This window comes from Microtus oregoni, unplaced genomic scaffold (genome assembly GCF_018167655.1).
Source record: "Microtus oregoni isolate MIOR12 unplaced genomic scaffold, Mior012 000020F_ref0000438, whole genome shotgun sequence".
Classification (NCBI taxonomy): Eukaryota; Metazoa; Chordata; class Mammalia; order Rodentia; family Cricetidae; genus Microtus; species Microtus oregoni.
The window spans coordinates 39,661,392-39,688,952 of record NW_024543079.1 but is presented as its reverse complement, the minus strand read 5'-3'; the positions used below and the strand labels follow the sequence as shown (position 1 = coordinate 39,688,952).

Below are 27,561 nucleotides of genomic sequence, written 5' to 3'. Positions count from 1 at the left end.
TTCTCCAAGATCCCATAACAAATGTGTTGTGTGCCGTGTAGTAGTGAGTCTTTGTCGGCTAGACAGCCTTCATTTGAAAAGAGAATGGAGCCACACACGGGAGCTTGGCTGCTGCCTGTCTGGTGTAGCTAGCATCTGGTTGGCTCTTCCCAGTAGCTTCTTCACACTGCTCCTCTTGGGTATGGTGGATTCCCCAAAGGGCAGAGCCCAGGAGGTATGGTTGCTCTCAGCAGACCCTTGTACCTGCAAACCCTGGGCCCTGGGAGGAGAGAGGAGAAGGCAGAGAGCAGGTTAGAGTAAGCGGTGGGGGAGTGGATCTGGGGGAGGTGAAAACATGCTCACCCCATTTCTTCAGGGTTCCAACATGGCATTGTGATTCCAATGGGAAAGAAACTTGTAAATTTCAGAAGTAGGCGTCATGTTAATGCAGGAACTCTCAGCTGGTCCAAGTGCCAAGAATAAGCGACTGCTGAATGCTTAGCCCTAAATGGGACATCTCTGTCAACACCCCCACCCCAAGGCTCAGGGAACGGAAGATGACAGAAAAGCTCTTAGAGGCAGAGGATGAGTTTAGCGCTCACGAACTCACTACAGCTAAGACCTGAACAAGAGCCAGCCACCAAGATCAGTCAGCATTCCACCAGGCAGCATGAACCGGATTCAGTGTGCTAAGAGGGCAGGGGCAAGAAGGTGGGCGGGGCATGTGTTCGGAGTGGAAGGGAGGAGTTGGGGGTGGATATAATGAAGATACATTGTATACATGTGTGAAACTGTCAAAGAATAAATAAAAGATTAAGAAAAGAAACTGCAAAGATTTACAGGCCCAGGATAGAAAGCATGAATTATGTTAGAACCATCCTCAAGTTCTTTAATCCAGGTTTCTATGGTTACAACAATTTCCAATAAAAAGAGAGAGAACAATTGTATGAAAGTTTCTTTTAATGATTAAAAATCTGAAACATTGAGAAACTCTTGGGAAATCCATCTCAGTTGCCCTTCCTTCCTTCCTTCTTCCCCCCTTTCTCCCTTCCTTCCTCCTTTCTCCTTTGCTCCCTTTCTCCTTTCCACCCTCCTGTGAAAACGTGATCCTCATTCATGTTGAGCTGCTGGTTAGTATAATGTTACAGTACAGTTTTGTTGAAAATATAAGACTTCTCCAGTCAACACAGCTTCAGATTTTGTTAAACATCTCAATGAACTTCATATCATCTCTTAGTTTGTATTTAAAATTTTAAAAACAAATCCCCAACCTAGTCTTTTACTTGTGGTTTACTATGAAATTTTGACTGTGTTAAGTAGGCAAATGGCAGATTTGGGTACCAGTGATGCTGGAATAACAAAAGTCCTCCTGGATGTGCCATTAAGACCCAATTTGAGGCGGAGGGTGTGACTTAGCAGTAGAGTGTTTACCCAGCATGCACAGGCCCTGGGTTCCATCATCACAGCTAAGGTAGAAACATTCCTAAATCCAATTTAATTGCAGTGCTCATCTCCTACTTTGTTGGAGAACAAGACGTTAGCTAGTTACACCTTCTGATTGAGGCTAGAATATTGGCTCTCCTGGAGACTGGCAGGAGAGTCCTGTATCTGGGGCTCCATCTCTACACTGTCACAATGGGGTCAAGGTGAGATCTCCTAGTGGGGAACCTGACTTTACAGATTTTTCCAGTCCTTCCTAATGATAAATACTTCCTCCTTTTAGGTCCAGTGTCCTAAAACTGGAATATGGCAGCCACCAATGGTCATTATCTATCCCTTCACTCTGCAGTCTGGTCCCTTTCTTCCCCCAGGGAGTGGTCTGAAGACGTGCCCGAACACATCAGAGACCACAGATACCCAGATGGAGCATTTTAGACCGGCTTTACAAAGAGAGGGAAGAAATGCCTGTAGCTAGTTTTCTCAGGGCTTGAGAAAATTCTAATTGAGCAGACTACCGTGTCTTCAAAGAAAAAGATGGAGCTCCTGGGATCTCCCTACAAAGGAACCACTATCCGGGCAGACACTATGTGACCCTCAGCGAGTCATGCTAGACTAGAATGCACAACTGTCCCTGGAGACACAGGTGAAGTCAAAGGATTCTGTAGGGAAAAAGTTGACTGGAAGGTGTCCCTGATTCCAGAGAATAAAAAACAACCCCTGTCGCCCCTGTACTCTTGAAGCATGAGATAGAAGGTGTTTAATGGAGTATTTCAAAGGGTCTCATCTTCCACCATGAGCATCTGGAGACCTCTGTTGGGTCTCAACAGAGAATTTCCATCCCTGCGACACTCAGACTATGCACAAAGCCTAAGATGTGCCTGGAGACAAATGCTCTCCAGAGCCTGTGGAAAATTCCAGGAGGCAATTCTTAAGACATGCTCCAAGGGTCAAGGGGAAAATCGTCATTTCTTCAGATCAAGGTTCCCAGTTCCCACCCGCTGTCCCTGTTCAGGGCAGAAAGGGCCCTGGCAAGACAGCTCCTTCCTCCCTCAGCTGGAGGTTAAACATAGCAAGCCCTAAACCCTTGACAGAAGGTAAACATGACACCCAAGAGAAACAGAACATGGCTTCCTTTTGTTTTTGTTTTGTTTGTTTTTTGGCTTGTTTTCTTTTCTCCACCACGGTGTCTGTGCTCTAGGAAGTTAATGGGGAGTTGGGACGATCAGTGAATGACATCTGGGTTTCCAGCTCCCGATCTGCTGTCCTATGAAGACTTCCATCTGATTAAGGAAAACACGGCATGGATCACATAGAGCAGAGTGACCACGTAGGCGAACACCTGAAACCAGAGGGACAGAGGGAAGGTCATTAGTGTGAGGTCAGTGGCGTGGTGTGGGGGAGGGGGAGAAGACAACTATGCATGGACTTAGGGCTGTGAGGGCTGTCACATGACTCTAACTGCCTGCCTCTGCCTCCTGAGTGCTGGGATTGCAGATCTTTAATTAAAAATGTGTGTTTGTGTGTGTGCACATGTGTGCGTGGTACATATGTAGGCCATAGGAGGATGTCAGGTGTTCTCCACTGTAAGATTCTCACCTTTTACCTTTGAGGCAGGGTCTCTCTGTGAACCTGGAGATTGCAGTTTTCAGGCCAGCTACAGAGAGCTAGCGGTCCACTCAATGCCAGAGTTTTGCAGCATTTGAAGGATACCCAGCTTGGAATATGGGTCCTGGGATCTGAACTCTGGACCTCACAATTACACAAGCAGCTTCTCTTAACTCCTGGGGCGTCTTTCCATCTTTCGGACCCTTCATCTTAATCCTGAATTCTTCATTTCCCAGGTACAATTGAGGAAACCAGGCTTCATGGTAAGTGGAGAGCAAGGCACATGTGTCTGTGAGTGCGTGTGCTTGGTGGTGGTGGTGGCAGTGGCGGGGCAAGACAGGGCGGGGCACCTAGCTTCTATCAACAGGAAGTGGCACATGTGAGGAGTTGTTGAAGCGATTCAGCCTGTCACATTGGCAGTGGGAACATAGGCCTTGGACTGTCACCTGTGACTTGTGCCTACCTGGGTTCCGTGTGCTCCCATATTCTGGGTGGCTGACCTCCCTAAAGGCTCACCTACCTGCAAATCCAATATTTGCACCTGGTTTTGTGACCTTGGGGAAGGGGTCAAAAGTTTCCAGCGCAGGCACAACATTCAGGGTGGCCACGCTTCCGTGAGTCTTGGAAATGCTCATAAACAGCAGCCCCGGCGCTCAAGCATGGGTGAACGCTCCACCCTCACTGGCCGGAGGCGATGTGTAACCCGAGTTAGCTAGTGACAAATATCTGCGAACTTATCTGGGAACTCCTAACTACCCAAGTCACCTGTCCCCCTCAGGTGGGACATCAGGCCCAAGGAGAACCCTTGGCAGAAGCACTTCAGAAGTTCTGGAAAGGGCAGTGAGTGAAGACTTGGTCTGAAAATGAGATTAAGGAACGGCACACGGTGGATATTTAGAGTACGAGACATGCTGAGACACATTTGGACCTTCAGAAACCCTTCTCTGTGGACTTCTGCCATGATTGCCCATCGTAGTGAGATCTATGTCGAGAAAATCTCTAGTTCTCCTGTGTTCACTTCTGTTAACCCCAGAAAGTTTTCCGGTGAAGAAGCTGAGCCAAAACAGCTCCTAATTAGGACCAGAGAGGGGATACAGGCTGGTGTGAGGGAGGCTCCAAGATCAGCTGTTAATTCCTGAAGAAGAATGCTGCCTCCTCCCCGGGTACCAATCCAGAGGATACTGTGAACTGTGAACGGAAGTAGTTCTACTTTGAATTTGGTTCCCACGACACCTTATTATCTAGCCAAGTGCATCCACCAAAGGAGAACATCCTGAGTTTTGATTCTGGCACAAAATGGCCAGGCATGTGCATGTCTATCATGTCCAATAAGAAAACATGGGGCCAGGCGGTGGTGGTGCACGCCTTTAATCCCAGCACTTGGGAGGCAGAGGCAGGTGGATCTCTGTGAGTTCAAGGCCAGCCTGGTCTACAAGAGCTAGTTCCAGGACAGGAACCAAAAAGCTACGGAGAAACCCTGTCTCGAAAAATCAAAAACAAACAAACAAACAAAACCATGGGGACAGAATCTGCTTTGGAGTGGAGCTTTGTCGTGAAAGGTGTACCATGGAATATGACACAATAACGTAATAAGCACTCTGCATCTACACCCAACCCCACGGTGACTTTCATACACATGAGGTTGGGAGAGAGAAGTCAGGCATAAAAGACTGAACCTTGCACAATTCCACTTCAAGTGGCAGGCAAAACTGAACTGAGTGCTGGAAATAGGCTAGTACCAGAGGAGATGGTGATAAGGTCAGTGAGTCTCTCTCTCTCTCTCTCTCTCTCTCTCTCTCTCTCTCTCTCTCACACACACACACACACACACACACACACACACACACTCACACTAGTAGTGCTGGAAATGGGCTCTAAGGCCTTGCACATTCCAGACAAATGGTCTACGCTGACACACACCTCAAGGCCTGTATCCCAGTTCTTTAAAGCACATTTTATTAAAAATAAAGCATCTGTGTTTCTGGAGGTGGGTATGTGCTTGTGAGTGAGTGCCCATGAGAGCCAGAAGCCAGTGCTGGATCCTCCAGGCCCTGTGTCATAGGCGGCTGTGACACACTAGATGTGCATGCTGAGGATGGACCTCTGTAGGAGCGGTACTCTTTCTCAACTGCTGAGCCCTCTCTCTAGCGCCATGCATCCTATTTCTTAATTATGGGAAGATTCATCTTCTAATAATTCACTGATACACCTGCCTGAACCTGTGCACTTGTCTGGATGAACGCTGCTTTAAAGTCAGAGAGAGAAGTGGGAAAGATGAGGTGCAAAAGACAGGCAGCTTTCAACTTGTTCAGTGGGCAGGGATTTTAATTCAGCCCACCTAGGTTTTTTCCGTCATGGACTGACTCCAGCCACATCTAGTCTACATCACACTACTCTTGCCCTGAAGAATTTTAGGGGAGTTGTTATCAAATGCCTTGATGTCAGTGAACTCAGAAGGCTTGCAGGTTAGGAAGGGGTGAGGTGCTCCTCCGACAGGCAGGTGAAGCAACGATTATAGACCAAGGCAGAGAGGATGGATCACCAACCTCAGGGAAGAAGGCACAGTGCTGCCTGGCTATGCTGCTGTTTGGACTCCATGTTGGAAAGTGTTCTGTGATGTAGGACAGCTAGAGAGGGTAGTGACAGAGATCTTGAGGTGGCCAGGTTCATGAAAGCCGCTTAAGGGGAGCATGCAGTTTCTCTTGGGTGGGATGGTATCCTCTAAGAATGATGCTCTGAGAACCCCCCTCCCCCACCCCCTCTAGATTAAGGAAGAACCATGCTGTCCAACACATCCCTGTAGACTGCGTTCAGCCACCTTCCCATTTTCCAGCAAATGACAGGTTCAGGCATCTTGTTAGTTCATTCCACTTTGGAGTTTGCATGAATCACAAGTCAGTTTCTAGAGACCTGAGAAGCACTATTTCTAACTCATTTTTAATGTCACTCATAGTTAGAAGTAAGTTTTATATTAAGGACTCTGAGTAAAAGCACCCAATACATTCCTCCAAGGGTACCACTCAGAAAAACATCTTCCTCAAAACAAAACATCTTTCTAAAACGATGCAATCTCTTACTCCTTGTCATACGGATCTAGCCGATGAAAAAGAAACCCACCCTGGCCTCAGTGTTCCTTGTGTTGACTCTATGCCTCTGTGGACAACACTCGAGGAGGTCACAAGACCCAAGTGACCAGACTCACAGCCTGAAACTGGTACTGAAAGCAAGCACGGTGGCCAAGACCCCGACTTTGACACTTGCCAATCTTGGGAAAGAGTCCAGGCTGCCTCTCCCTCTGTGAGATGGGCGTGACAATGACACTGGCCCCCCTAGGATTATTGTGAGGGTCAAATGAGATCATATCTGCCCATACACAGCCAGTCTATCAGGAGCCCCTGTGCCTACTGAACCTTGGCCCTGAGAAACCAACTAAGGGAGCCGTGGCCCGTCCCTGCCCTTCATAGGGGCGTCACTGCTTCACAAATGAGGGGCAGGTTCGACTTCATTCAAGAGAGGCGTGGGCTGGGTCGCCCTCCACCTGAAGCGTCTGCAGCAGGCAAGGAGAGCCGCTTGTTTTGGGCACTGCGGGCGCAGGGTTGCAGGGAACTTACCACTGCTGAGATGTTTTCATGGTACTGCTTGTAGGTGAAACCATCGTACATTGTGATGGTGGCCAGGGCTTCCAGAACTGAGGCGCTGAGGTAAAACAGGGCCGCCACACAGTGGTAGGCTGCATCCTGAGGGTGAGAAGGGCTATGTCAGAGATGAGAGGAAAGAGACGCTCCACTCCAGACACGGAGGCATAGACCTTGAATTCCCTGCTTCCATCTTTGTTCCAGACTTCCTTCGAACCACACCATAGCCCCTAAGTCCACCAGCTTCTCTCAGGATTTGACGGCTACTGAACTGAGCTTCTTTTCCTTGGGCAGGTCCCACAGTGAGTCTTTTAGTGGAAGAAGATGCTGTTGACCCTGAGGTACTACCAAGGGAGTCTGGGGTGTATGCTGGTTACTCTTATTATTAATTTGACACAAGATTAGAATCTTCTCTGAGACACCTCTGGGTGTGTTCTGGAGGGTGTTTCCACAGAGGCTGAACTGACGTGGATGACTCACCCTGAATACGAGCGGTACCATCCCATAGGCTGGGGTCCCAGACTGAATACGGAAGAGAAAGCTGGCCATGCACAAGCAGTCGCCCTCCTGCTCTCTGATTACTGACCAATGTGATTAGCACCTCACTTCTGCAGCTAACCCTTCCCCATCAAGATGACTGTACCCACAAACTGTGAGATATAGCAACAAGAAACATAACAAATACAGGGTAACAGATAGAAACTGGTTCTGGACCCCAGGATCAACCACACATGGTTAAAGTCCTGGCTTGCATGTGGGCTCTTTGTCCAGTCTGGGGAAAGAGAAGCCTGGGCCATTTCCCTTGTTCCCATTTTGTTGTGTTGGTCTTAGTTATTTATCTTGGCTCCTGGAATATTTCAAAGCGAAAAGGAACTAAAACAAAGTTCAGTGTGGTTGAAGTGATTTCAAAAGTTCAAGTAGAAAGGCTGTGGAGAAGTAGAGATCTAGCCAAGTGGCCTGAACCCTCATTTAATTAATAACAAGCAAGTCCCCCTTATATTTATCTGAGGCCTGTTTCCAGCTCCTCAAAGCAGAACTTAGTACAAAAGAAAGAACACAGGCCATCTTGGCACCCGAGTCGTCTAGAAGGCATGTTTAGATGGTGGTCACCAGGCAGGCAGGCAGAAAGCACAGTCTGGTCACTAGGGAGCCATCAGCTTAGGCCCAGGCTCTAGGACTCTGCTCCCCAAGGAGGTGACAGCCCCTTGGATGGTGGGAGTAGCTTGACAGCTATCAGGTGCCTGTGGGTGGGTGGGGACGGGCTGCCGGCTGTGTGTGAAAAGGCAAGCGCAGATAAGAAATCAGAGCGCCCCATGAGAATCTGCAGCAAACACATGGATCCTGCTCTCTTTTCCGACTTCCTCAGTGCAGGAGGCGGTTACTGCTAGGAAGAGTCTAAACCGAGGTCAGGACAGCTCAGCTTTGGGTTGTGCTGAAAAATGTTTCCAGGGAAGCCTCACTCAGGGTTGGAAAAGTAGTCTTTCCAGAGATGAGGGTCCAGCACCACCTCCCTCCCCCGACACAAATTCCCTGGGCCATCACTCACCAGTGTGATCCAGGAAGTCTCGCCGCTGTGAGTACCAAATACATACATGACCATCAGGGAAGTAGTGGCCACGAAGCAAAATACAGACACGAACATCACCCAGCCCTGGATCAGGGGAATGGGCACCAGGGAGGAGGCAATCAGGATCCATACCAGGCCTCCAAAGACCTGCAGGGAGGAGACAGAGAGTATTGGAGCAGGGACACTGGGGCTACAAATACCCAGAAGGGGACAAAGAGGGTGGCAAAAATATCTCTTTTATCTTCCAAAGCTGCAAGCTAGGGCTCCAATCTCAGCGTTGCCATTGCCTCTGGCTTACTTTGTTTCATTTCTTAAGTACAATTTTCATTTTTTATTTAATAAACATTGTAATACACCTGGGCATTGTCTTAAGCACCTTGACAAATATTAACTTGGTTAACTCCAGTAACAGAGCTATGGGTGAGGAATGGGATAACTGAGGCGCGGGAAAGCAAAGGAACTCACCAATGGAAGAACTCCCATTATTTAGTATTAGCATTAGAATGGCTACCCTTTCTTCTGAGTGTCTATTCTTCTCAATGGCGTTGCTATTGGAATATCTTTTATGTTATCAAACAGTAAGCAACCATCCGGGAGTGACAGACAGTACAGGACTCCAAGACCGGCGCTGGAGAGGTAGAGGGAGGAGACTAGCAAGCACAAGGCCAGCCGGGGCTAACAGTAAGTTTTCGGCCAGCCTAAACTACACCATGAGACCCTGTATCAGAAGATCAAGGGTTGGAGATGTAGCTAAGTGGTAGAGGTCACTTGTCTAGCCGCTGCAAGGCCCTGGATTCAATCCCTAGCCACAGGAAAAAAGAGACTGTAACCACTAAGAGATGTTCTTAGGTTATTAATGGGTGAATATACTAGCTGCATTATGATATTGACATTTTTATTTTTAGATCCCCAAGTGTAGGAACTTTTCTGACTAGTTGAACTAGAAATGGAGAGGTCACAGGCTAGCCTGGTTTTCTCAGATGGCGGATACAGGTGCGAGAGAAGCCAGAGATACATGGATGTCCCCAGGGTTGGAGAGTTCCCTTTCTCAGAGGGGAACAAAAGAGGTTCCAGAAGTCCCCTGGATGATCCAGCCAAACAGGCCTCACTGAGATTTTCTCTAGTTCTCTCTGACTCTCTTCCATCCAAGCTTCATGTACCCACTCTAGATGAGGACAGGACTGGCACCTAGGGAGATGGCTCTACAATCTGGAAAAGTCTGGAAAGCAGTGTGGGAGGGCAGGGCACTTCCTCCTGAGTGGCTGGGGCTGAGGGCAGGTGACACTCCTTTGTGCTGCGGGTTGAATAGCACCTGCTTTTAGGAGGTATGAGGATAGGCACGGAGAAATGCAGAAGTCCGTTGGGTCTGTTTATCCAGTCAGAGACAAGCATTAGCATGTGTCCTTGCTCTGGGGTCTGGTCTGTGCATAGTCGTCCAGGGTCAGTCTAAGTCAGGTGGCTTGTCTGCGTGCTGCAAGGGAATTCTGTATAACTCTGCAGCCTGTGGCCCCAACAAAAGACATCTGGCCAGAGGTAAAAGGCAGTATGTCTGATCATGAGGTTGTGGGAATGAAGTCTGCCTTGATCACAGAAGCTGGCTCTCGTGAAAGGTTGCCAGGGGAAACCATCTGCCCCAACTTCCACCCAGCCACCCTCTACCCAAAGGGCTGAGTGGATCAAGGCATTTCAGGATTCCCTCCGCGCACAGTCAGCAAAGGTGGGCTAGGCAATGACTGCTTTAGTTACTGTGGCTGCATCATTACTTTCAGCACAAACAAGCTGTAAAATGCGTAAGTTAAGCTAGCCCATTGTCACCTGCAAATGGAAGACTTTGAGATGACTTTCAGTTCCTGGTCTTCAGGAGTACAGGTTGTACTTTATGCATCTTATATAACCTCTTTCAATTCTGTTCTCTCCTATGGGGTGGTCAGGAGTCAAAGGTGGGGCAACAGGCAAGTCAGAGTGAAATAGCACAGGGTTTGCCAAGGCTAGATGCTAGCACTGAGCTAGCTCTTAACTTCTGGTGCATGTCTGACTGAATCAGGCTGTTTGAGTGAGTGCCTTTCATTAATCTGCCCAAGATACACACACCACACACACACACACACACACAGAGAGAGAGAGAGAGAGAGAGAGAGAGAGAGAGAGAGAGATATTCATGGGGTCCAGTCAGAACCCTTGTCCACAATTGTCCAGTGAACAAAACCCATTCTATACCCAAATCCAATCTCTAGCCCCTGACAGACCTCAGGACCTGCCTCTGGGTATATCACCCAGCAAACCCACACTTTTGAAGATTAGGTGGTCCCCCAACCCATTGAATGGTGTAAACAGTAGTAGATCTCACTGATGAGGGAGCCCCCTCTGTGTGCTGTGATTACCATTAATGAATAAAGAAACTGCTTTGGACCTATAGTAAGGCAGGACTTAGGTAGGCAGGGAAAGCTAGGCTGAATGCTGGGAGAAAGAAGGGCGGAATCAGAGAGAAGTCATGGAACCAGTGAGACAGACGTGCTAAAACTTTTCTGGTAGGCCCCAACCTTGTGGTGATGCACAGATTCCTTGAAATGGGTTAAATTCAGATATAAGAGTTAGCCAATAAGAAGTTAGAGCCAACTGGCCAAATGAGTAGCCCCCTCCCACTACATTTCACAGTGAGGTACTGGGAGAAAGTTCTCTCCATTTGCCTCCCTCCCTTCCTTCCTTCCTTTCTCTTTGTTCAGTTTTTGAGGCAGGGTCTTTCACTGTATGTAGCCCAGGCTAGCCTGGAGTAAGTAACTTCAGCTGGCCTCCAACCCATGTCAGTCCCGTCACTGCTCTCGGAGTGCTGGGATTTCAGATTCAAATCATCATGTCCAGCTCTCCTTAAAACATCATTAATGAGCTGGGTGGTGGTGGTGCTCACCTTTAATCCCAGCACTTGGGAGGCAGAGGCAGGCGGATGTCTGTGAGTTAGAGGCCAGCCTGGTCTACAGAGTGAGCTCTAATACAGCTAGAACTACACAGAGGGAACCTTGTCTCAAAAAAACAAAACAAAAGACAAACAAAACCAAAAACAACCCCCCAAACACACACCACACACACACACACGGTTAATGAGATATAACTCATATAGGATATGATTCATGCACTGAAGACTCACACTTCATGTTTAATAGATTTGTAAATACAAACTACATTCTCAAAGCCAAATTCAGATCACTTCATAAACTCAAAACTCTATAACCATTAGCCGTCTATGTTCATACTTAGCATAATGATTTCAAGGTGAACACTGCGCTTCCTGGAGGACCCTAGCAAACACCTGTGCTACCACAGTCCCCACCTGTCCCTTGTGAGGTGTCAGAGAGCCGCTGGCTCCTAGGATGAGTGATGATGGCTGTGGTGATGATGGTGCGCATCTGTGAGCTCACCAAACACCATCAGGATTTATGAGACACCTAGGGACAGCCCTCCATCAGTCTCCTGTTTGTGTTACACCTCAGATTGGGGGCGGGTAACGTTGAAGATATCCTTATAAACCCTGGCACTTGTCTTCCTGTCTGGCAATAGGTCTTCCCTGTACCCCTCACTGCCTGGCTTAGGTTTAACAGTGTGGGGAATGGAATGCAGGGCTGTATGGTTCTGGGATGGAGCCAGGATGGGGGCGAGGAGGAATCTGTGCTGTGCTGGTGGCTGAATAGGGTCAGAGGGAGTATGAGGAGGTGGCAGAAAGGCTCACAGCCCCCTTGAGAAGATAAGGAGGATGAGGGGAACATGAGAGGAACAGAGCCAAGGAGAGTGTATTTCCAGACAGTGCCTCTACAGCTTGGCTTCCTCAGGGACTTCTGCGTTGGGGAGCAACCCTTTGCTTGCGTCAGTTATGGTGCAGAAGCTCCTCATTGACAGCTGCAGCTGCTGTGGTGTGTGAAGGCCTCCACATCCATGGATTTGACCAATTGCAGATTTAAAAATGTTTGGAAACTCCAGGCATGGTGGTGGATACCTGTAGCCCCAGCACTCCGGAAGCTGAGGAAGGCTTAGGAGTTTGAAGCCAGACTGAACTACGGAGTGTGACAATGTCTCAAAAACTACAATGCAAATATTTGGGGGGGGGGGAACAACCTGCATCTGAACTGGACATAGCTTAGGCTACTCTTTCTGGCCTAAATGAAGCCTAAAAGCTGGCTCTGAGGAGGTGAGGTAGCTGGCCTGCAGGATGGCTTCAGAGGTGCCTCAGAGGGAAAGGTAGACCTAGCTGGTCAAGGCAGACATGGGGCCAGGGTGTGCTGCTCTGGTGGGAGGCCAGGGAATGCCACAGGAAGGGACGCTGCCACCCTTTTCAGCCCCAGAGGGTGGGGAAGCCGGGCACCATGTGGGAGGAAGGGACGGCAGAAGCTGGGCCGCTGGAAGGGTGAGCCATGGAGACCTGATATTCAGTATGAATCACGGGGGCCCAAGCCTGTTTACACCCCACTCCACCTTCAGGCCGTACAGAGGGCAAACAGAGAGAGCAAGCACGGGCACCCACACCCCAGAGATAAGTCACTCCTGGGCAGGGAGCACTCCTCTCAGGCCTGACTTCAGGACCCCGCTGGCCAAATATTTGTCAAGAGCAAGGGGGTAGGTGAGGGTTCAAAAGCATTTTCCTTTGTAATGAAAACTCTAGATGTCTTTTGTCTTCAGTCTTTGGACACACAGAGGTGATTAGTTAAAAAAAACAAAACAAAAAATCATTATACAACTCGGTGGAGGTGTGGCCCCAGGGTCTACTCATGTTAAAGCCAGCTCCCCCATTACCACCTCTATATTCCATCATAGCAGAGACACAGTAGCTGCCAACAGTGGTCTCAAGTAAGGCTCTCCAAATTGCTGACCAGGGAGCTATCCAGATTAACCAATCCCTCTGGGTCCCAGCACTCAAAACTGGAAAGTGGGAGTAGAACCTGGATTGATGCTCTAGGGTCCTCAGACCTGACTAGCTATCAAATTAGCTGGGACACCTTTACAAAACCAAACATCTAAGCCCAGGCTCAGGGACAGAATCAACCGGAGAGACACAGAATGGCAGGACAGGAAACAGAGGACCCAAGCTCTTTGCCAAAGCCTGGAAACATGTTTTCATAACACAAGGCTTCAGGTGTTATTCTGCATGTTCCCAAGAGAGAAGAGGAGTCAGCCCTGTTTCCAGGTTCCTGCAGGCTTTTCAGCAGACCCAAGGAGAACTCTACGCTTGGTCCTGTCTGGTCTCTTGATGCAAAATATCACTGTGAACTTCCTTTTTCTGTCTTCATGCTTCTGTCCCTGTTTTGCTTTGTGCATGAGACCTGCTCATCCCTGGATGTCTGCCAAGCCCCAGGACATAGTTTAACAGATTGTGAGTGGAGGGCTGTGCTTAGGAAGGGGATGTTGGGCTGGGAACTGCCTAGTGTTGGGTGCTGAGAAGAGCTGTAGGGATTATGTTCAGAATGCAACAAAATGCTTCCAAAGGTTTAGAAAGGGTTTATATCTATAGTTTACTCAACCGAATGATCTTTGTGAAAATGGTCTCCTCAGGAGATAGATAGCCTCTTGGGGAGCTTTCATCTGAACCCCAACAAGATCCCCACTGTTTTATTTTTCTTTATTGCTAGTGTGTGTGTGTGTGTGTGTGTGTGTGTGTGTGTGTGTGTGTGTGATTGTGCATTCAGTGGTCAAAGGACAACTTTTAAGAGCTGGTTCTCTTCTTTCATCATGGGTTCTGGAGATTGAACTCAAGTGGTTAGAATTAGGTGGTAAGAACTTTAGACTTCGTGCCATCTCACTGGCTTCCTGCTCGGTCTTATGAGTCACCTATGGGAAGCAGACCAAAGGAGGCAAGGGTACAGATTTTAGGTCAGAGTTCCTGAGTTTGGATTGGATCTGCCGCGTACCAGCTGGGTCATCTGGTAAGTTACCCCTGGGTCAGTTACTTAGCCTTTCTGTTCCTTTGTCTACGAGATGGTAACAACCGCCTCCTGTCATGGAATAAAGTGTTTTCATCTGTGACCACATAAAAGTTCAGAAGGTTGTAATTTTAGTGAATGTAACTGCTCACTTACAAACATAATGGGAGCTGGAGATAATGAATTAATCAATTATGATTTGTTTTGTCTTGTTTTGCGATACGGTCTTGATATGTAGACCAGGCTGGCTTCATGCTGGGATATAGTCTGGGCTTACTGGAGCCAGAAGTCACCTCAAGAACTGGGAGTGTAGCTCAGCTGATAGAGTGCTTGCCTAGAGTGTATGACGCCTTGGGTTCCATCTCCAGTACATCATGGACTATGCCTGGTGGCACTGTGAGGAGGATCAGGAGTTCAAGGTCACCCTCAGTTATGTAGTAGTTTTAGGCTGATCTGTGATTCTTGAGATCTTGGTTTTTTTTTTTGTGATCATATAAGCATTAAAAAAAATACCATGGTGTCCCTCCAACTGAAAGTTGTATAAAATGTGTCTGCCTAAGAAAACGTAGTGGGTATGTAGATGTGAAGGCTGTCTTTCTAACAATGAGCTCACTTGTAAGAGGAGAGTGGAATTCTCCAGAACATTCTTGAGATTCATCTGGAGTTTCTATCATTATGGAGCTGAAAGAGCTCTTGGTCCCAGTTCGTCCACTGCAGGGGTTGGATGACTAAGGTCAATGCCGAGGATTTATTCAAATCCTCCGGTTGTTCCCCTAAAGTACTATTATATGCTCTCAGAGTTACCACAGCAGAAAGTCTGCCAGGGGAACATGCCAAGACAGGAACCAAAGAGTATGCCACCCACATGCAACCCCCCTGAGTCAGGCATAGGGCTCCTAACAGCTCTCTTATGGGTAAATGTGACCATGAGTTTGTGTTTTGACTTCTTGAGAAGCAAAGGAAACGAGCCACAGAACTTAGGCTGTGCACCAAGCTCTAGGCTTCCCTTTATTCCCTAGGAGAAATCAACCAGTTGCCTCATGAGCTGAGAGGTGCCAGTTGGCACACCCCAGGCTTCTGGGAGGGCTGCCAGGCTCCATACCCATGAGTACTGTCCCGAGGCCACCAGGAACGGCAGCCCCAACTCCTGCTGGCCGTGTGCATGCGCTCCTTTAGTAGCCAAGAGTTATGTCAACACTGGGTGTATTGGCAAGTTTTATGTCAACTTGACACAAGCTAGAGTCACCTGACAGGAGGGAACCCCAACTGAAAAAATGCCTCCGTAAGATCTGGCTGTAGGCAGGCAAGCCTATAGGACATTTTTTTAAATTAGTGATTGATGGGGGAGGCCCAGCCCCTTGTACATGAGGACACGCCTGGGCTGGTTGTCTTGGGTGCTATAAGCCATGAGGAGCAAGCCAGTAAGCAGCACTCCTCCATGGCTTCTACATCAGTTCCTGTCTCTGGGCTCCTGCCCGGTCTTGGCTTCCCTCAATGGACTATGACTTGGCACATATAAGCCAAACAAACCTTTCTATGGCATTTCATCACAGCAATAGTAACCTTAACCAACACATCAGGATTTTATTTATGGTGATGACTTGAACAGTGTAATTGCTGTGTGCTCCAGAAGGCTTTCCTATCTAGGAATAAACTAACTGGCTAAAAGAATCATTCTGTAAGTCAGAGGACAGGAGACATTCTTGTCCTCTGTGTGCATATATGTATGTGCAAGTATAGAAGTGTATCTATGAATTACATATGTCCATCTAAGTTCATGTATGTGTGTTTGTGTACCCACAGTTACATAGCATGTGTTCTTATGTAGAGCTACCTCCAAGGAGAGAGAGAGATGGCACCACAGGGCTAGATGGTCAAGAGGACACAGAAGATCAGGTATTGGGAGAATGAACTATAGAGAGGGATAGGGGTCAGGGCAATAACTTTGGCCACTAAATACTGCAGCCTTCCCAGGATTCCTTGGCTTTGCCTTTGAAAAGTAAGTTTGGATGAAGCCGCAGACCCCTTTCTTGTTCTGAGAGGTGAGGCCGAGAGAGTAGAAGCAAACCCAAGAAAGTTCTCCAAGTTAACGGCAGCTCCACCTCCTGGGTCAGAAGAAACTCAGCTCCTAATGAGTCAGAAGGTGGCCTTCCTTCGCTGTCCCCATTGCTCACTCATGCGATGAACAGGTACCAGAAGTGACCATGTCAGTACTGTGGCAGGCACACCCAGGGAGCCAGGCCTAGTCAAAGACACACACCAGGGGATGGGGATGCAGCAGTGTGCTCGCCTAGCATGAGAAAGGTCCTGATCTGAACTCCTAGCAATGAGCACGCACACATGCACGAGCGCTCGCACTCACACACATGCGTGTGAGTACGGACACCATCCCAGCCTCCCTCTTGCAGCCCTGTCTCCCATGAGAACAGCTCCACATCTTCCAGTGCAGACTCAGGCAGCTGGTGAGAGCAGGAGGTGATTACAGGGAAGCCTCAAAGGCTTCGCACAGGAAGGGAGAGGCCAGTACTTTGCACAGCAGCCCTATACTGCTCCCTCCCCTGGGGCAGGGTGCAGAGGAGGGATCAGAAGGGTCCCTGTGTGGGGGATCGGGCTTATTGGGAGTCTGGCATCTGGGTCTGTTCGGGAGAGCACTGGGTGTGTTAGGAGAAAGGCCTGCCTCAGTTTACCTATCCTAGTGGCTTTTCTTTTGGCCCCTTCACCAGCAGGTTCATTGTGCCAATGGCCCTCCTTAGGAGGTTAGACAGTGAGTGACAGAGGCCTTTCACCTCCTCTGAAGGGTCTGACTGGCTGAATTCAGGACCTCAGATGATATCAGCAGGGTGGGTGGAGGGTGGGAAAAGTCCCTTCCTGGTCTGCGGTCCCTCCACACTCCAGTGCCAGTGTAGGGCCTCTGTCCCATTCTACCTGCAAAGGGAGATGTGGCTTATTTAATTCACAGCCTCCTCCCCAGCCAGGGCTGAGCTGCCAGTCCCTGAATGAATGGAAGTTCCCCTCTGACTGGCCAGTGCAGGCGAATTCCACATGCATGGTCGGTCTCATTTGGATGGAAAATTTTGTACCACACCTATACCCACTGGGTGTGCCCAAAGAGATAAACAGAAGCAAAGAGTTTCTGTAAAAAGTACCAGACAAGCCACCTGTAAATGGCAAAATCCGTGGGAACACTAGACCAGAAAGGAGTGACTTTAACACTGAAAACAAAAGGTGTTGACGGCCATCAAGTAGGTTAGTAACTCAGTGAGCACACAAACACCCATTGGAGTCCCAGCACACTTCCTGGGGGCACTCTTGGGACTGGGGGGCCACCATCATCTTCTCCTTTCACCTGCCCTTACAAAGTCAAGATGGTCTTGTGATCTGTAAATGTTAGCCTGTAGGAGGAGCCCCAGACTCCTTTCCACCAGCCATGCTGAGAGCAAACCCTACTTCCAGAAAGCTTTGTGGAGTGCCCAGGCTTTGAGCACAGTCTCCAGACAAGCCACAAACAGAGGCCTGCAGAACGTGAGCTGATGCCAGGAAAGAGTGCTATTAGGGCAGGCTTCCAGGTGAGGGAGACAGATAAGACCCAAGGGCCGCTCCTGAGAGGGGAACATTTTCACACCCCGTCCCATTGAACACTGGGGCTGGTTTCAGAAGACCTAACACCCAAGAACTGGGTTTCTAGTCTTATGCACATCTTGCCTCCCACACCCCTGCAGGACAGGACCGAAGTTTAGGGATGTGAGGGCACACGGAAGTGTGCCCTTCCCTGTACCTGCACCCTTCCACACAGTCTGTATACTGTCACGCACTTGGAAAGGGTTAATCCCATTCCCACTGGTAATCGGTTTCTATGCCTGAAGGGTGATACAGCAATTCCTATCATGCCTAGTATCCCTAAAGAAGCTCTCCCCACCCGATCTGGCAAAGGCTGACTGAGCAGCGCCAAGAGCAGCTGGGCCAGCACCCAGTCTCCAGGACAAAGGGAAGGAGAGTGTTGCCTGCCACCATACCCACTTCCCCTTAGCTGCCCCATCAAGCAGGCTGGAGGGAGTTGCGGCTTCGCTGCTGAATCCTAATGGAAAAGGAGCCACTGAAAGCACCCATGCAGGACACAGCAACTGGGCCGCCCATCAGTGTTCTTCACAGCCCCACCCATCCTCAAGCATCGTCCCGCCCTGCCAGGTCTTAAAACAGAGAAGATGGTGAAGGTTGGCTAGACCCCTCCACGGCTGTCCTCTATGGGCACAGGGTAACCAGCTGATCTCAGAGCAGGGGTTGAATTATTAGCCAGTTAGCACTAACTGTTCCAAATAGCTATTGAGTTTTAATTAAATCATGTTATTTTAAAAAATATGTGTATACATTCTGCAGTGCACAGTGACATGCGGTCAACGACAGGCATGCACATGAGTAGTTCTATAAGATTTTACAGCCTGGCGATGCCATGACTGTCTCAGTTTGTGGAAGTACACGCTGTGGTCTTTAGACAACATTAAACTTGCCTAAGGATGCTGCAATAAAAGGTTAGCTTTTTCAACCTGACACAACCCAGCGTCACCGGGGAAGAAAGTGTCAAAGGGGAATCGCATTGGCCTGTGAGCATGTCTGTGGGGGTTGTTTTAACTAAGTTAACCTATGTGAGAAGACCTAGCCCACTACAGGCAGCACTGTACCCTAGGCGGCGGGTATTTGAGTCTGAGCATAAGCAGGCAAGCGAGTATGTGTGCGTCCGTTTCTCTCTGCTCTTGGCTGTGCATGTAAGCAGACAAGAGAATTTGAAGTTCCTGCTTGGAGTTTCCCACAGTGATGAAACGTGACAGGGACTGAGATCTGGAAGAAGCCCCTTTCTTCACTACATTCCTTCTGGTTGGGGTGCTTTATTACAACAGCAAAAGTAAGCCTGGTATTTAGCCAGATTCTCCCTAAATTTACTATGAAATCAACCCTGTTGCTGGAATTGGCTTTGGACATGGCCATGGGGCTATTAGTATCAAGGGAGAGGGGAGTAGTCACTTGGTCCTTATTGACTCTCAACTGGGTTAGGCTCTTGACAGGAAGGGAGTGGCAGACGAGATGGCCTGGGAGGCAACTCATGCCTGCTCCTCCCAACACTGAGACAATGGGTGGCAATAACCCTGTTCCTACCCAGAAAAGAATAACAAGGTCCATATTTAAGAGCGTAGAACAAAGGAAGGACCAACATCCAGGGACAGCATGCCTTCTTTTATGGGCACAAGCCTGATCCACCCTGTCCTCTCTGTTGGGTAGAAGATGTCATCTTTGGCCCTTCTCTGAAGTGCCCGCTCCCTGAAACCTGTGCCTTGGCCTTTGGGGGCCTCCTTGGAAGTTGAGCCAAGACTTTCCCAGGGATCTGTCCTGCTTCCTGCCCTACTCTTGGCTGTGGTTCTCTCCTCTGTGCAAGTGTATTGATCTGTCACAACTCATAACAAGGCTTTCCTGTAATTCCACAGGCCCAAGGACCTTGGTGTGTCCCTGTGATCCACTCTGGGGTTGTTTTGCCCAGATAAGAGTAGAAAACTACCCACTTGTGAGGTAGTAATCACACAGAGCCTGAGGCTATGAGGTGGGAGTGGATTAATGACCCTGGGAAATGCCAGTGCTGGAGCCCAGCCAGAAGCTAACGGGGAACTAAGCCTGCCTACCAGCACGCAGAAAGACCAGCATGCAAAAGAACCCAAGCTTTATAGTTTCGAGACTGTCAGGGACATGCTGTATGCTTCTCACTCTTGGGATTAATCTAAACCCACAGGAAGGGGTTGGACACATGCCCCCATGGTGCTTTGCGTCAGGAATGAGGGTGCCTTTGCCACTGACTTCGAAATCACTGACCCCATAAGAGACAGCTACTGGGGTAGTCTACCAGCACCTTCCCTAGATTGGTGATTGCGGGTCTCAGATCATGACAGACCCAGGGACAGATAATGTGATCCGTGGCTGTGCTGGGGCAATCTTAACCACAGACTCCTGCCAGAAAGTGTTTAATTGACCAAGAGTCAACCTCTGGCTCTGTCTAGCTCAGGACCCTGGCCCCTGGCCGGTGCCCATCCCAGCCCTTTCTCTCAATGATGAGTCCTGCTGCCAAAGCAAAGTGTGGGCATTCTCCGGTGAGCAGGACCAGGTTCTCTCCGCTCGTCCAGCAGGGACAGGTCCAAACAGCCAGCTGAAAGCAGACCTTTCTCTCCCCAACTGGCATTTCATTTCGTGGAGGCTCTCAGGCAGGGAAGGTGTCTTTGCCCCAAGACAAGGTTTACACACTGTGGCTCCCTCGTGATGGCCCAGCTTGATGACCCCGCCCGGCTCCTAGTTATGGACTCCTGATCAAAGCAGGCCACTGGCCCTTGAAAAACTGGAAAAGTCACTTCTCACAGCCAAGTACATCTCTCCCTAGACCTCCATAATTGGGTCTTTAAAAGAAAGGAGGGGAGTCGAATGCTGGGGGCAGAATTTGGAAGTGCTCCCCTCTCAACAGCTCAGAGAGGACCCCCATGACCAGGGCAAAAACCACCACACAGTCTGAAGCAGCCCCAGCTCCTTTGTTAGGTGCTGGTCAAGTACAGCTAGTTCCACTCCCTAGGGACATCGGGGAATTTTTTTTGGAGAGTGTCCATGCCATGAACCTCTGAGAACCTCAAGACACCCGAGAACCCCACCCTGCCACTCACTGACAAATGTCCATTATTCTATCCACCCTTAAGAAGGTCTTGAAGGGTGACTGAGCTGGATTACATATGGCCACACCCACTGAATCAGCGGTCTGTGTAGGGTTTATCATTGGACATAGGGACTAAGAACCCACAGAGTATATTTCTGTGTAGTGGTGGTGGGTGGTGTGGCCACCAGCTACCCAGTGACTCTGAGCTATCTCTTCAGTCCCTGATGGGGACGAGGGGACCCAAGCCTTCCCAGAGCTGCCAAGTGGGCAGAACTACCCAGCCCTGAACGCCTTAGGTGTAAGACAACCGTTCTCCTGAGAGAATGTGGGAAATGTCCCCAGAGTCCTGGCGACCTGGGCAAAAGGCTCCCTCTCTGAGGCTCGGTTTCTACCTGGACCTGCAGATTCAGTGTTTGTGATCCTACATCCTCTGTGCTCTGGCAGGCTGTCTTCCCGACGCAGTTAGAAAACTGCTTATCATCCCGTCACGGCTCTGTGTTGGGCCGGATCTTTCTCACCCATGTGAAAAACTACGACCTGCCTAGTCACTTTCAGACAATAAAAAGTTCCCTTTTTTCCCTGAGACGCAGAAAAGCCATCATTTTAATAATTAATAGGTTTAGTTCAGTGAAGGAGTCAATATGGAAAACCAGTTCCAGGTAGCTCCTCATCCTGCCTCTACCCCCGCACCCTCCAAGTACCGATTGTCATCAGGGACTGACCCTGCTTCCTTCTCCACACTTCTGAGGTGCACAGGGTTATAAACAGCCACCACTAGAACTCCTAGTACCCTTTTAAAAAAAGGCATAGTATTACTCTGTAGCCCAGACTGGCTCCTAATTCATGTCCCGACTGATAAGATCACAGGTATGAATGAACCATCACACCAGGCTCTGAGCATGCTCTTCTTTGGAAGTTTGTCCATCAACTTACAGCCATTCATGATGTCAACCTATCACTTGGTGAGGGGATTATGGGGTGCTGATGGTATTTCTGGCATGTCTGTCACAGTTTTATAAGGGCAGCAGTGGTGGGGTTCTCTCCCAGCACTTTGTAGAAGAAATTGCCACTGTAAGGCCTGGCACGTCTAAGAATCAAAAACATTTGTGTTGACGTTTTTCCCCTCAGGAATGGTGGCCTGAGTGTCATGACGCATCTGGCTTAGAAGGGAGGGAAGGAGGAGGGAGAGGACCAGGAGGAAGAGAGAAAGGGAGAAGGAAGAGAGAGAGAGGCAAAAAACAGATATGGGCTACAAAAGGAAAAGTCCCTTACTGGACAGAGACTTTTCTGCAGATGGGACCAGAAGCAATGTCCTAGGTTGAGGAGTTGAAGGGAGGATTATTGGACACTTCACCCCTGGGCCTAGATGGGGTTGCATCTCTCTCCTCACTGCCTGTGAGATGTGATCCCAGATTCCCAAAAAGACGTGATCCCCTGCTGAACTGGGCCTGCTTTTTACTACCCTGGAGGATCTTAGAGAGTTCCAGGGTAGGGGCACTGAGGCAGGATATGCCAGCCTCACTGGGAGTCACAATTCTTTTCTGTCCTCCCTTGTCTGGGGAGTGGGGCATCTCCAGCCCATAGGCCCTGAACATCTGCGTCTCCCAGGTTATCGAGAGTTCAGGCATGGGAAACCGAACCCCGCGTCACCATCTGCTTGAACTTTAGAACTGAAGAATAATCAGGCATTTTACACCCAGAGGATGAGCAGAATGCCACAAAGGCTGATGCTACCAAGAGTGACAAGGACGGGGAACAATGGAGACTTTCACCCTTGGTGAGAGTAGGGGGGGGGGGGTCCAGGCTTCGCCTGAATCATGTGTACACAATGCAGGGGTCCTCTTAGTGTGGCAGGATCCTGGAAGACAGCTGAGTGGGTGTCAGTGTCTGATGAGTTTCCTGGGAAATCTACTGGTGGGATGTGTCAATTAGAATGACCCTCTGGGACAGCATGGTGGTGACAAATGAGAAACGGAGACGTCCATGCCCTGTGACCCTTCAGCAAAATTCCCACACATTCGGGGAGAAATTCCCAGCAAGAGTTCCAAGTACGTTCCTGCCAATGTCATCCACAGCAGCTAAAAGTAACAAACTGAAAGCAGCCAGACTATCCAACAATGGAAGAATGGATTAAAGAAAAACAGCAACAGGTATAACTCTCAAAGCATGCTGGGAGCTGCAGAAGGGCACACCCAGTGTGATATGATTGTCACAAGTGTAAAACCATCAAACAGCACTGTGCTTATAGTCGTACACACGATGGAGTCTGAAGAGCACTGGAATGATGAACATTTTCAGCCTTGGCTTTTCCTGAGGATGGAGAATGGAGAGAGCACGAGGGTCGGAGAGACAACATAGCAGATCGTTGTGGAGCCTTAAAACCAAGAAGTGAGTAAGAGAAAAGAACTGAGAAAGATGGGCAGTTATTATACGGATGCTTGATAAAGTGTTATGTATACCTTTCTATTTGATTTGAAAATTTCCTGATATCTTTGCTTTTTAAAAATTGAGGTGAGCTGGGTGGGTGGTGGTGCACACCTGTAATCCCAGAACTCGGGAGGCAGGGGCAGGGATCTCTATGAATTTCGAGGCCAACCTGGTCTACAGAGAGAATTTCAGAACAGTCCAGAGTCAAGATTGTATGGAATCAAAAAAAGAAAAAAGAAAAAAAATGAAAATCATGTATCACAAACATCTAAAACTGATGAGGTCAGTGGCATTCTGCACATTCATGGTATTCTACAACCACCGCCTCTATCTAATTAAAAAACATTTCACCAGCCGAAAAGGAAACCCCACACCCACTGAGCAATTGCTTTCCAATCCCTGTTCCCTTTAGTCTCAGACAAATCACCAGTCTGCATTCGGTTTCCATGGTTTTACAATCTGTGGGTACTTTATGTACATGGAATCATACAGTATGGAGAAATGTTGGTCCAAGCCATTGCCCATTTTATCATCGTGTTGTGGGTGTTGACTTAGAGTATCCTACAGTTGAAGAAAACACCCCTGACACGGTCAGTGCCTCTTCCAGCCTTTTAGTTTTCCAGCCCTCCATCAAGACACATTGCTTCATGTGTACGGTCTGTGCTTGGGAGCACGTAAGGGATGGTGTCTGCTGTCTTTCTTCTCTCCCAGGGCACCCCAGCCCTCATCTATAGAGGAAGAAAGATTCAGCGATAGTAAGTGAGACACCGGAGGTTTCTCGAGACAGTGACAGGCGTGGGAGGGTGGGCAGACACAGGGCGATGGCTAAGATGGAAGAGACAAGCGAAAGGGGAGGATTCTGGTCAAGGGGGATCTCTGGCAATCCCTGCTGCCACACAGAAGAACGGAGCGCACATCAGTGGGGGTGCATTTTCACCAAACAAGCAGTGCTGAGATTTTCCATGCTCACCACTCTCTTTACAAGGATGTTGGGTCCTCCGGTCCTCTCTGTGGCTTTGCTTATCCTGCCTGGCTGGGCTGTTGCTACCCTCAGACCAGTCTTTCTGTCATACTGAGTAATTAACAAGCGGAGTGAGTTCTTGTGGACCTGCCACCACCAAAGCGCCCCCCACCGTGTGTGTGTGTGTGTGTGTGTGTGTGTGTGTGTGTGCGTGCGTACGTGAGAGACTGTGAGAGAGAGAGAGAGAGTGTGTGTGTGTGTGTGTGTGCGTGCGTACGTGAGAGACTGTGAGAGAGAGAGAGAGAGAGAGAGTGTGTGAGAGAGAGAGAGAGAGAGAGAGAGAGAGGAGGCTACAACTGGAGTATGCAAAGAACAATAAAGCCCCACTGCCGTCTTCTCTAAAGATTCTTGGCATGCCGTTCTCCAACAGCAGTTACTAAAGGCTATGATACTTTTGCTTAAAACCCTCCCTGCCCCTTCATCTCTCAGGTTGAGACACACTCTCTTGTCAGGTCTCTGTGGTTCCTCTTTGTAGAATTCCCAAGACTCATCCGTTATTTATTCCCAGGTCCCAACATAGGGCAAACATAGGCTAAGAGATGACAGACAAGACAGGCACCCAGGGGGCTCTTTCCCATATGACCAGGTTCCTGTGTCAAATACATCCAGTTGGCCTTGTTCCAGGGCTTGTCTGGCAACCGTGGACATAGGAGGAACTCAAGGAAGCTGGAAGGCTTGCCAAAGACCTGGATGACCTTGGGTCTACCTAGGTGCTCCTTCCTGTTTGTAAGTTGTGGAGCTTGGCTTGGTGTTGTGCAGGGAGACTTACACACATTACTGCCTAACCTTGGCCGTGGTTTACGCCTGGGGTGTGAAGTCACTTCAGAAACACCCAGGTTTGGGTTCAACTCAACACTCATCTCAATTCAGTGACACTCCTGGTTGAGGGAACCTATTAATGTCTTTGGCAGCCACATCCTCCCTTCCCAATCATGCTGTTAGAAGCCGGGATCCCATTGTTAAAATCACCTTCTACATTTTCTTTTCCAAGTCAATGTTCCACACAAAGGATTCTGTGTGGTGGTGGGAGCACAGAAGACGCTATCTTCACATCCACAGAATAAACAAACACCCCCCTGCCCAGGTAAGAGCTAGAAGCCCCTGGAGACTTGAAACCAAAGGAGGTCTGAAGCCTTGTAAACCAGAAGTCCACACTAGGAAACTTTCTCCAAGCTACTGGGGCGGTTCTAGAATGTGAAACTAGAAGAACCCAGCCTAGGTGCAGAGTCAGCTCAAGGTCAGTCAAAGGAAACCACAGAATTCGCCTCTCTCTCCTCCCTGCCCTCACAGGGCACAGGACTGCAGCCAGGCAAATGCCGGCCACTATTTTTCTTACTCCTTGATCAAGTTTGCCGCAGAAACAAACTCTTCCCAAAAACTTCAAAAGGCTGAAAGAGTCTGTCTGTCCCAAATCTCTCTGTCTACCGCACGGAGGGAGTCTTTGGTTACCTTTGTTTACTTAGACTCTGGGTGGAAAAAGCTGGGCACCTTGTAAGGAAGCTGCACTCTCAGGGAAGAAGTTTCTTTGCACCTGCCTGCAGATCGATCCGCTATTTGAGAAAGGAACTGGTTTGACCCCCTCGGTGCTGCTAGTGTGGCCAAGCTCTAGAGGGAGCAAGCAGCATAATCCACCCCATCCCTTTCCCAGCGCAGGGCGCGCTACCACTCACAAACTCAAAGATGAAGAGCAAGTCAGGGAAGGTGACGAAGACCGAGAAGCCACTGGGCAGGGAGCTGCCACCCGAAGCCGCTGCCGGGGCCATGCCTGCGAGCTGGCGTCGGCCTTGGGACGGGACACGCGCACCTCCGGCTCACTGCTGACCACTCGCTCGCTCCGCAGAGCACAGTGGCCGCGGCACCCTCGCGCGCGGGTTAAGAACTGAAGCGCCTGGGTCAGAGGAGGGCGGAGCTCCGGCCACCCGCCCCGCCCGGGTACACTGCTTCAGGGGACAGGGCTGAATAGCCGCGGGCACCGCCCTGAAACCCAACGGGGTGCTCTCTGAGGATCTGCGGGGCTGGAGTGGGTGTCTGGACTCTACTGTAAAACCCCGGTGCCACCTGCCTGCAGGGAGCGGGTGGAGAGGCTTTGGGGCGGCACTTCCTTGTGTCGCACTTCAGGCAGGTGATCACTATCCATCAATAACCCATCCGAACCCCCAACCCATTAGGCACCCCATCTCTTTAACTCCAATTGGGTCTCCAGTCTTCCCTGGGTGCATTAATGTGTGCAACCTTCACGTCCAGTTTCGGAGGGCACATTCCCAGTTTCGATCTCAGCTGCAGGCTGGGGGTTATAGGGGCAACTGGGAGACTTGGCAGGAGATCTACTTGCCAGAGGAGGAAAGGGGGTAGCTCTTGGGGGCTGAGCCTGGGGGCTGGCTGACCGTGTTGGTGAGGTAACAAGCTGCGGTTGCATCCATGGTACAGACATGACCAGGGAAGATGCCCGCAATCGAGGGATGGGGTAGACCTCCCCCATTCTGTGTCCTTTGATTCTTTTGACTGCCAAGTTGTTTGTGGGGTTTCCTCCTCCTGTACCACAATTTTACGTTTTATTTTTGCCTTTATTTTTAAGCAAGTATCATACCTTGTTAGCCGCCATTTCTATCACACTAATACTTGCCTTCGCGTTACATTTAACGACCTCTCAACCTCCAGCTCAGATTCTGAACTTGACACCCTCCAAGCCCCAGCTTCACCCCCAGTTGCCACTTCTGTGCAGGGTTGTGTGTGTGTGTGTGTGTGTGTGTGTGTGTGATCCATCCCACTTTCTCTTCACACAGCCCTTTTCCCATTCAAATCCTACAAGAAGTACATTTCTGGCTGTATTTTTCAAAAGCAAGACTATGCCCATCAATCAGCAGATCAGAGCAACTGCTTATGGGAAAGGACTGGAGTAGGAAGATCTTCTGCTCTAGTGTGAGCCTCTCCAGATGGTCAGCTTTGGTGACTTGTGAGTGAGTGCCTCCACCAAGTCCCCAGGTCCTCAGGACCCCAGGTCAAGACCTCTAGACATGATGGGCTGGGAAACTGTCAGGACACCTGACAATAGGGGACTATGTCTTCCATCTGGGCAACCTTTTAGTCCCACTGGCTCCTAAGAGAATGTCCCTTTCTCCTAAGGAGATTATAGTGGAGACAAGCCCAAGCAAGCCGGCCACAGAAAGCCACCACCAGCTGGCTATAAGATGGACCCACTAGCAAATCCAGTTGAAGCTGGTTGGCAATTTCTAAGGGGTGTGTCCTGACCATAAATACCCACAAAGGCGCTGTTGACTGCACCCTGGCATTGAGGGCCTCTGGTTTGG

General features: G+C 49.4%; 1 protein-coding gene across 1 annotated transcript; it reads right to left on the bottom strand.

Annotated features, from left to right (window-relative positions):
• Nucleotides 1-921: 921 nt before the first annotated feature.
• On the bottom strand, nucleotides 922-26,124 carry LOC121459979 (myelin and lymphocyte protein). The gene is made up of 4 exons (XM_041670049.1): nucleotides 25,924-26,124; nucleotides 8,206-8,373; nucleotides 6,636-6,761; nucleotides 922-2,758 (listed from the first exon to the last, which is right to left on the bottom strand). Exons 1-4 carry the CDS (start codon nucleotides 26,014-26,016, stop codon nucleotides 2,684-2,686), a joined length of 462 nt encoding a protein of 153 aa, XP_041525983.1. The 5' UTR covers nucleotides 26,017-26,124; the 3' UTR covers nucleotides 922-2,683.
• Nucleotides 26,125-27,561: the final 1,437 nt, after the last annotated feature.

Excerpts from the sequence above, each read along its gene's own strand:
- LOC121459979 (XM_041670049.1), bottom strand. The coding sequence starts at position 26,016 with ATGGCCCCGGCAGCGGCTTCGGGTGGCAGCTCCCTGCCCAGTGGCTTC. Across the intron at positions 6,762-8,205 it reads AGACTTCCTGGATCACACTG|GATGCAGCCTACCACTGTGT; the intron begins GTGAGTGATGGC and ends TCTCACCCTCAG. Across the intron at positions 2,759-6,635 it reads ATGAAAACATCTCAGCAGTG|GTGTTCGCCTACGTGGTCAC; the intron begins GTAAGTTCCCTG and ends CTCTGGTTTCAG.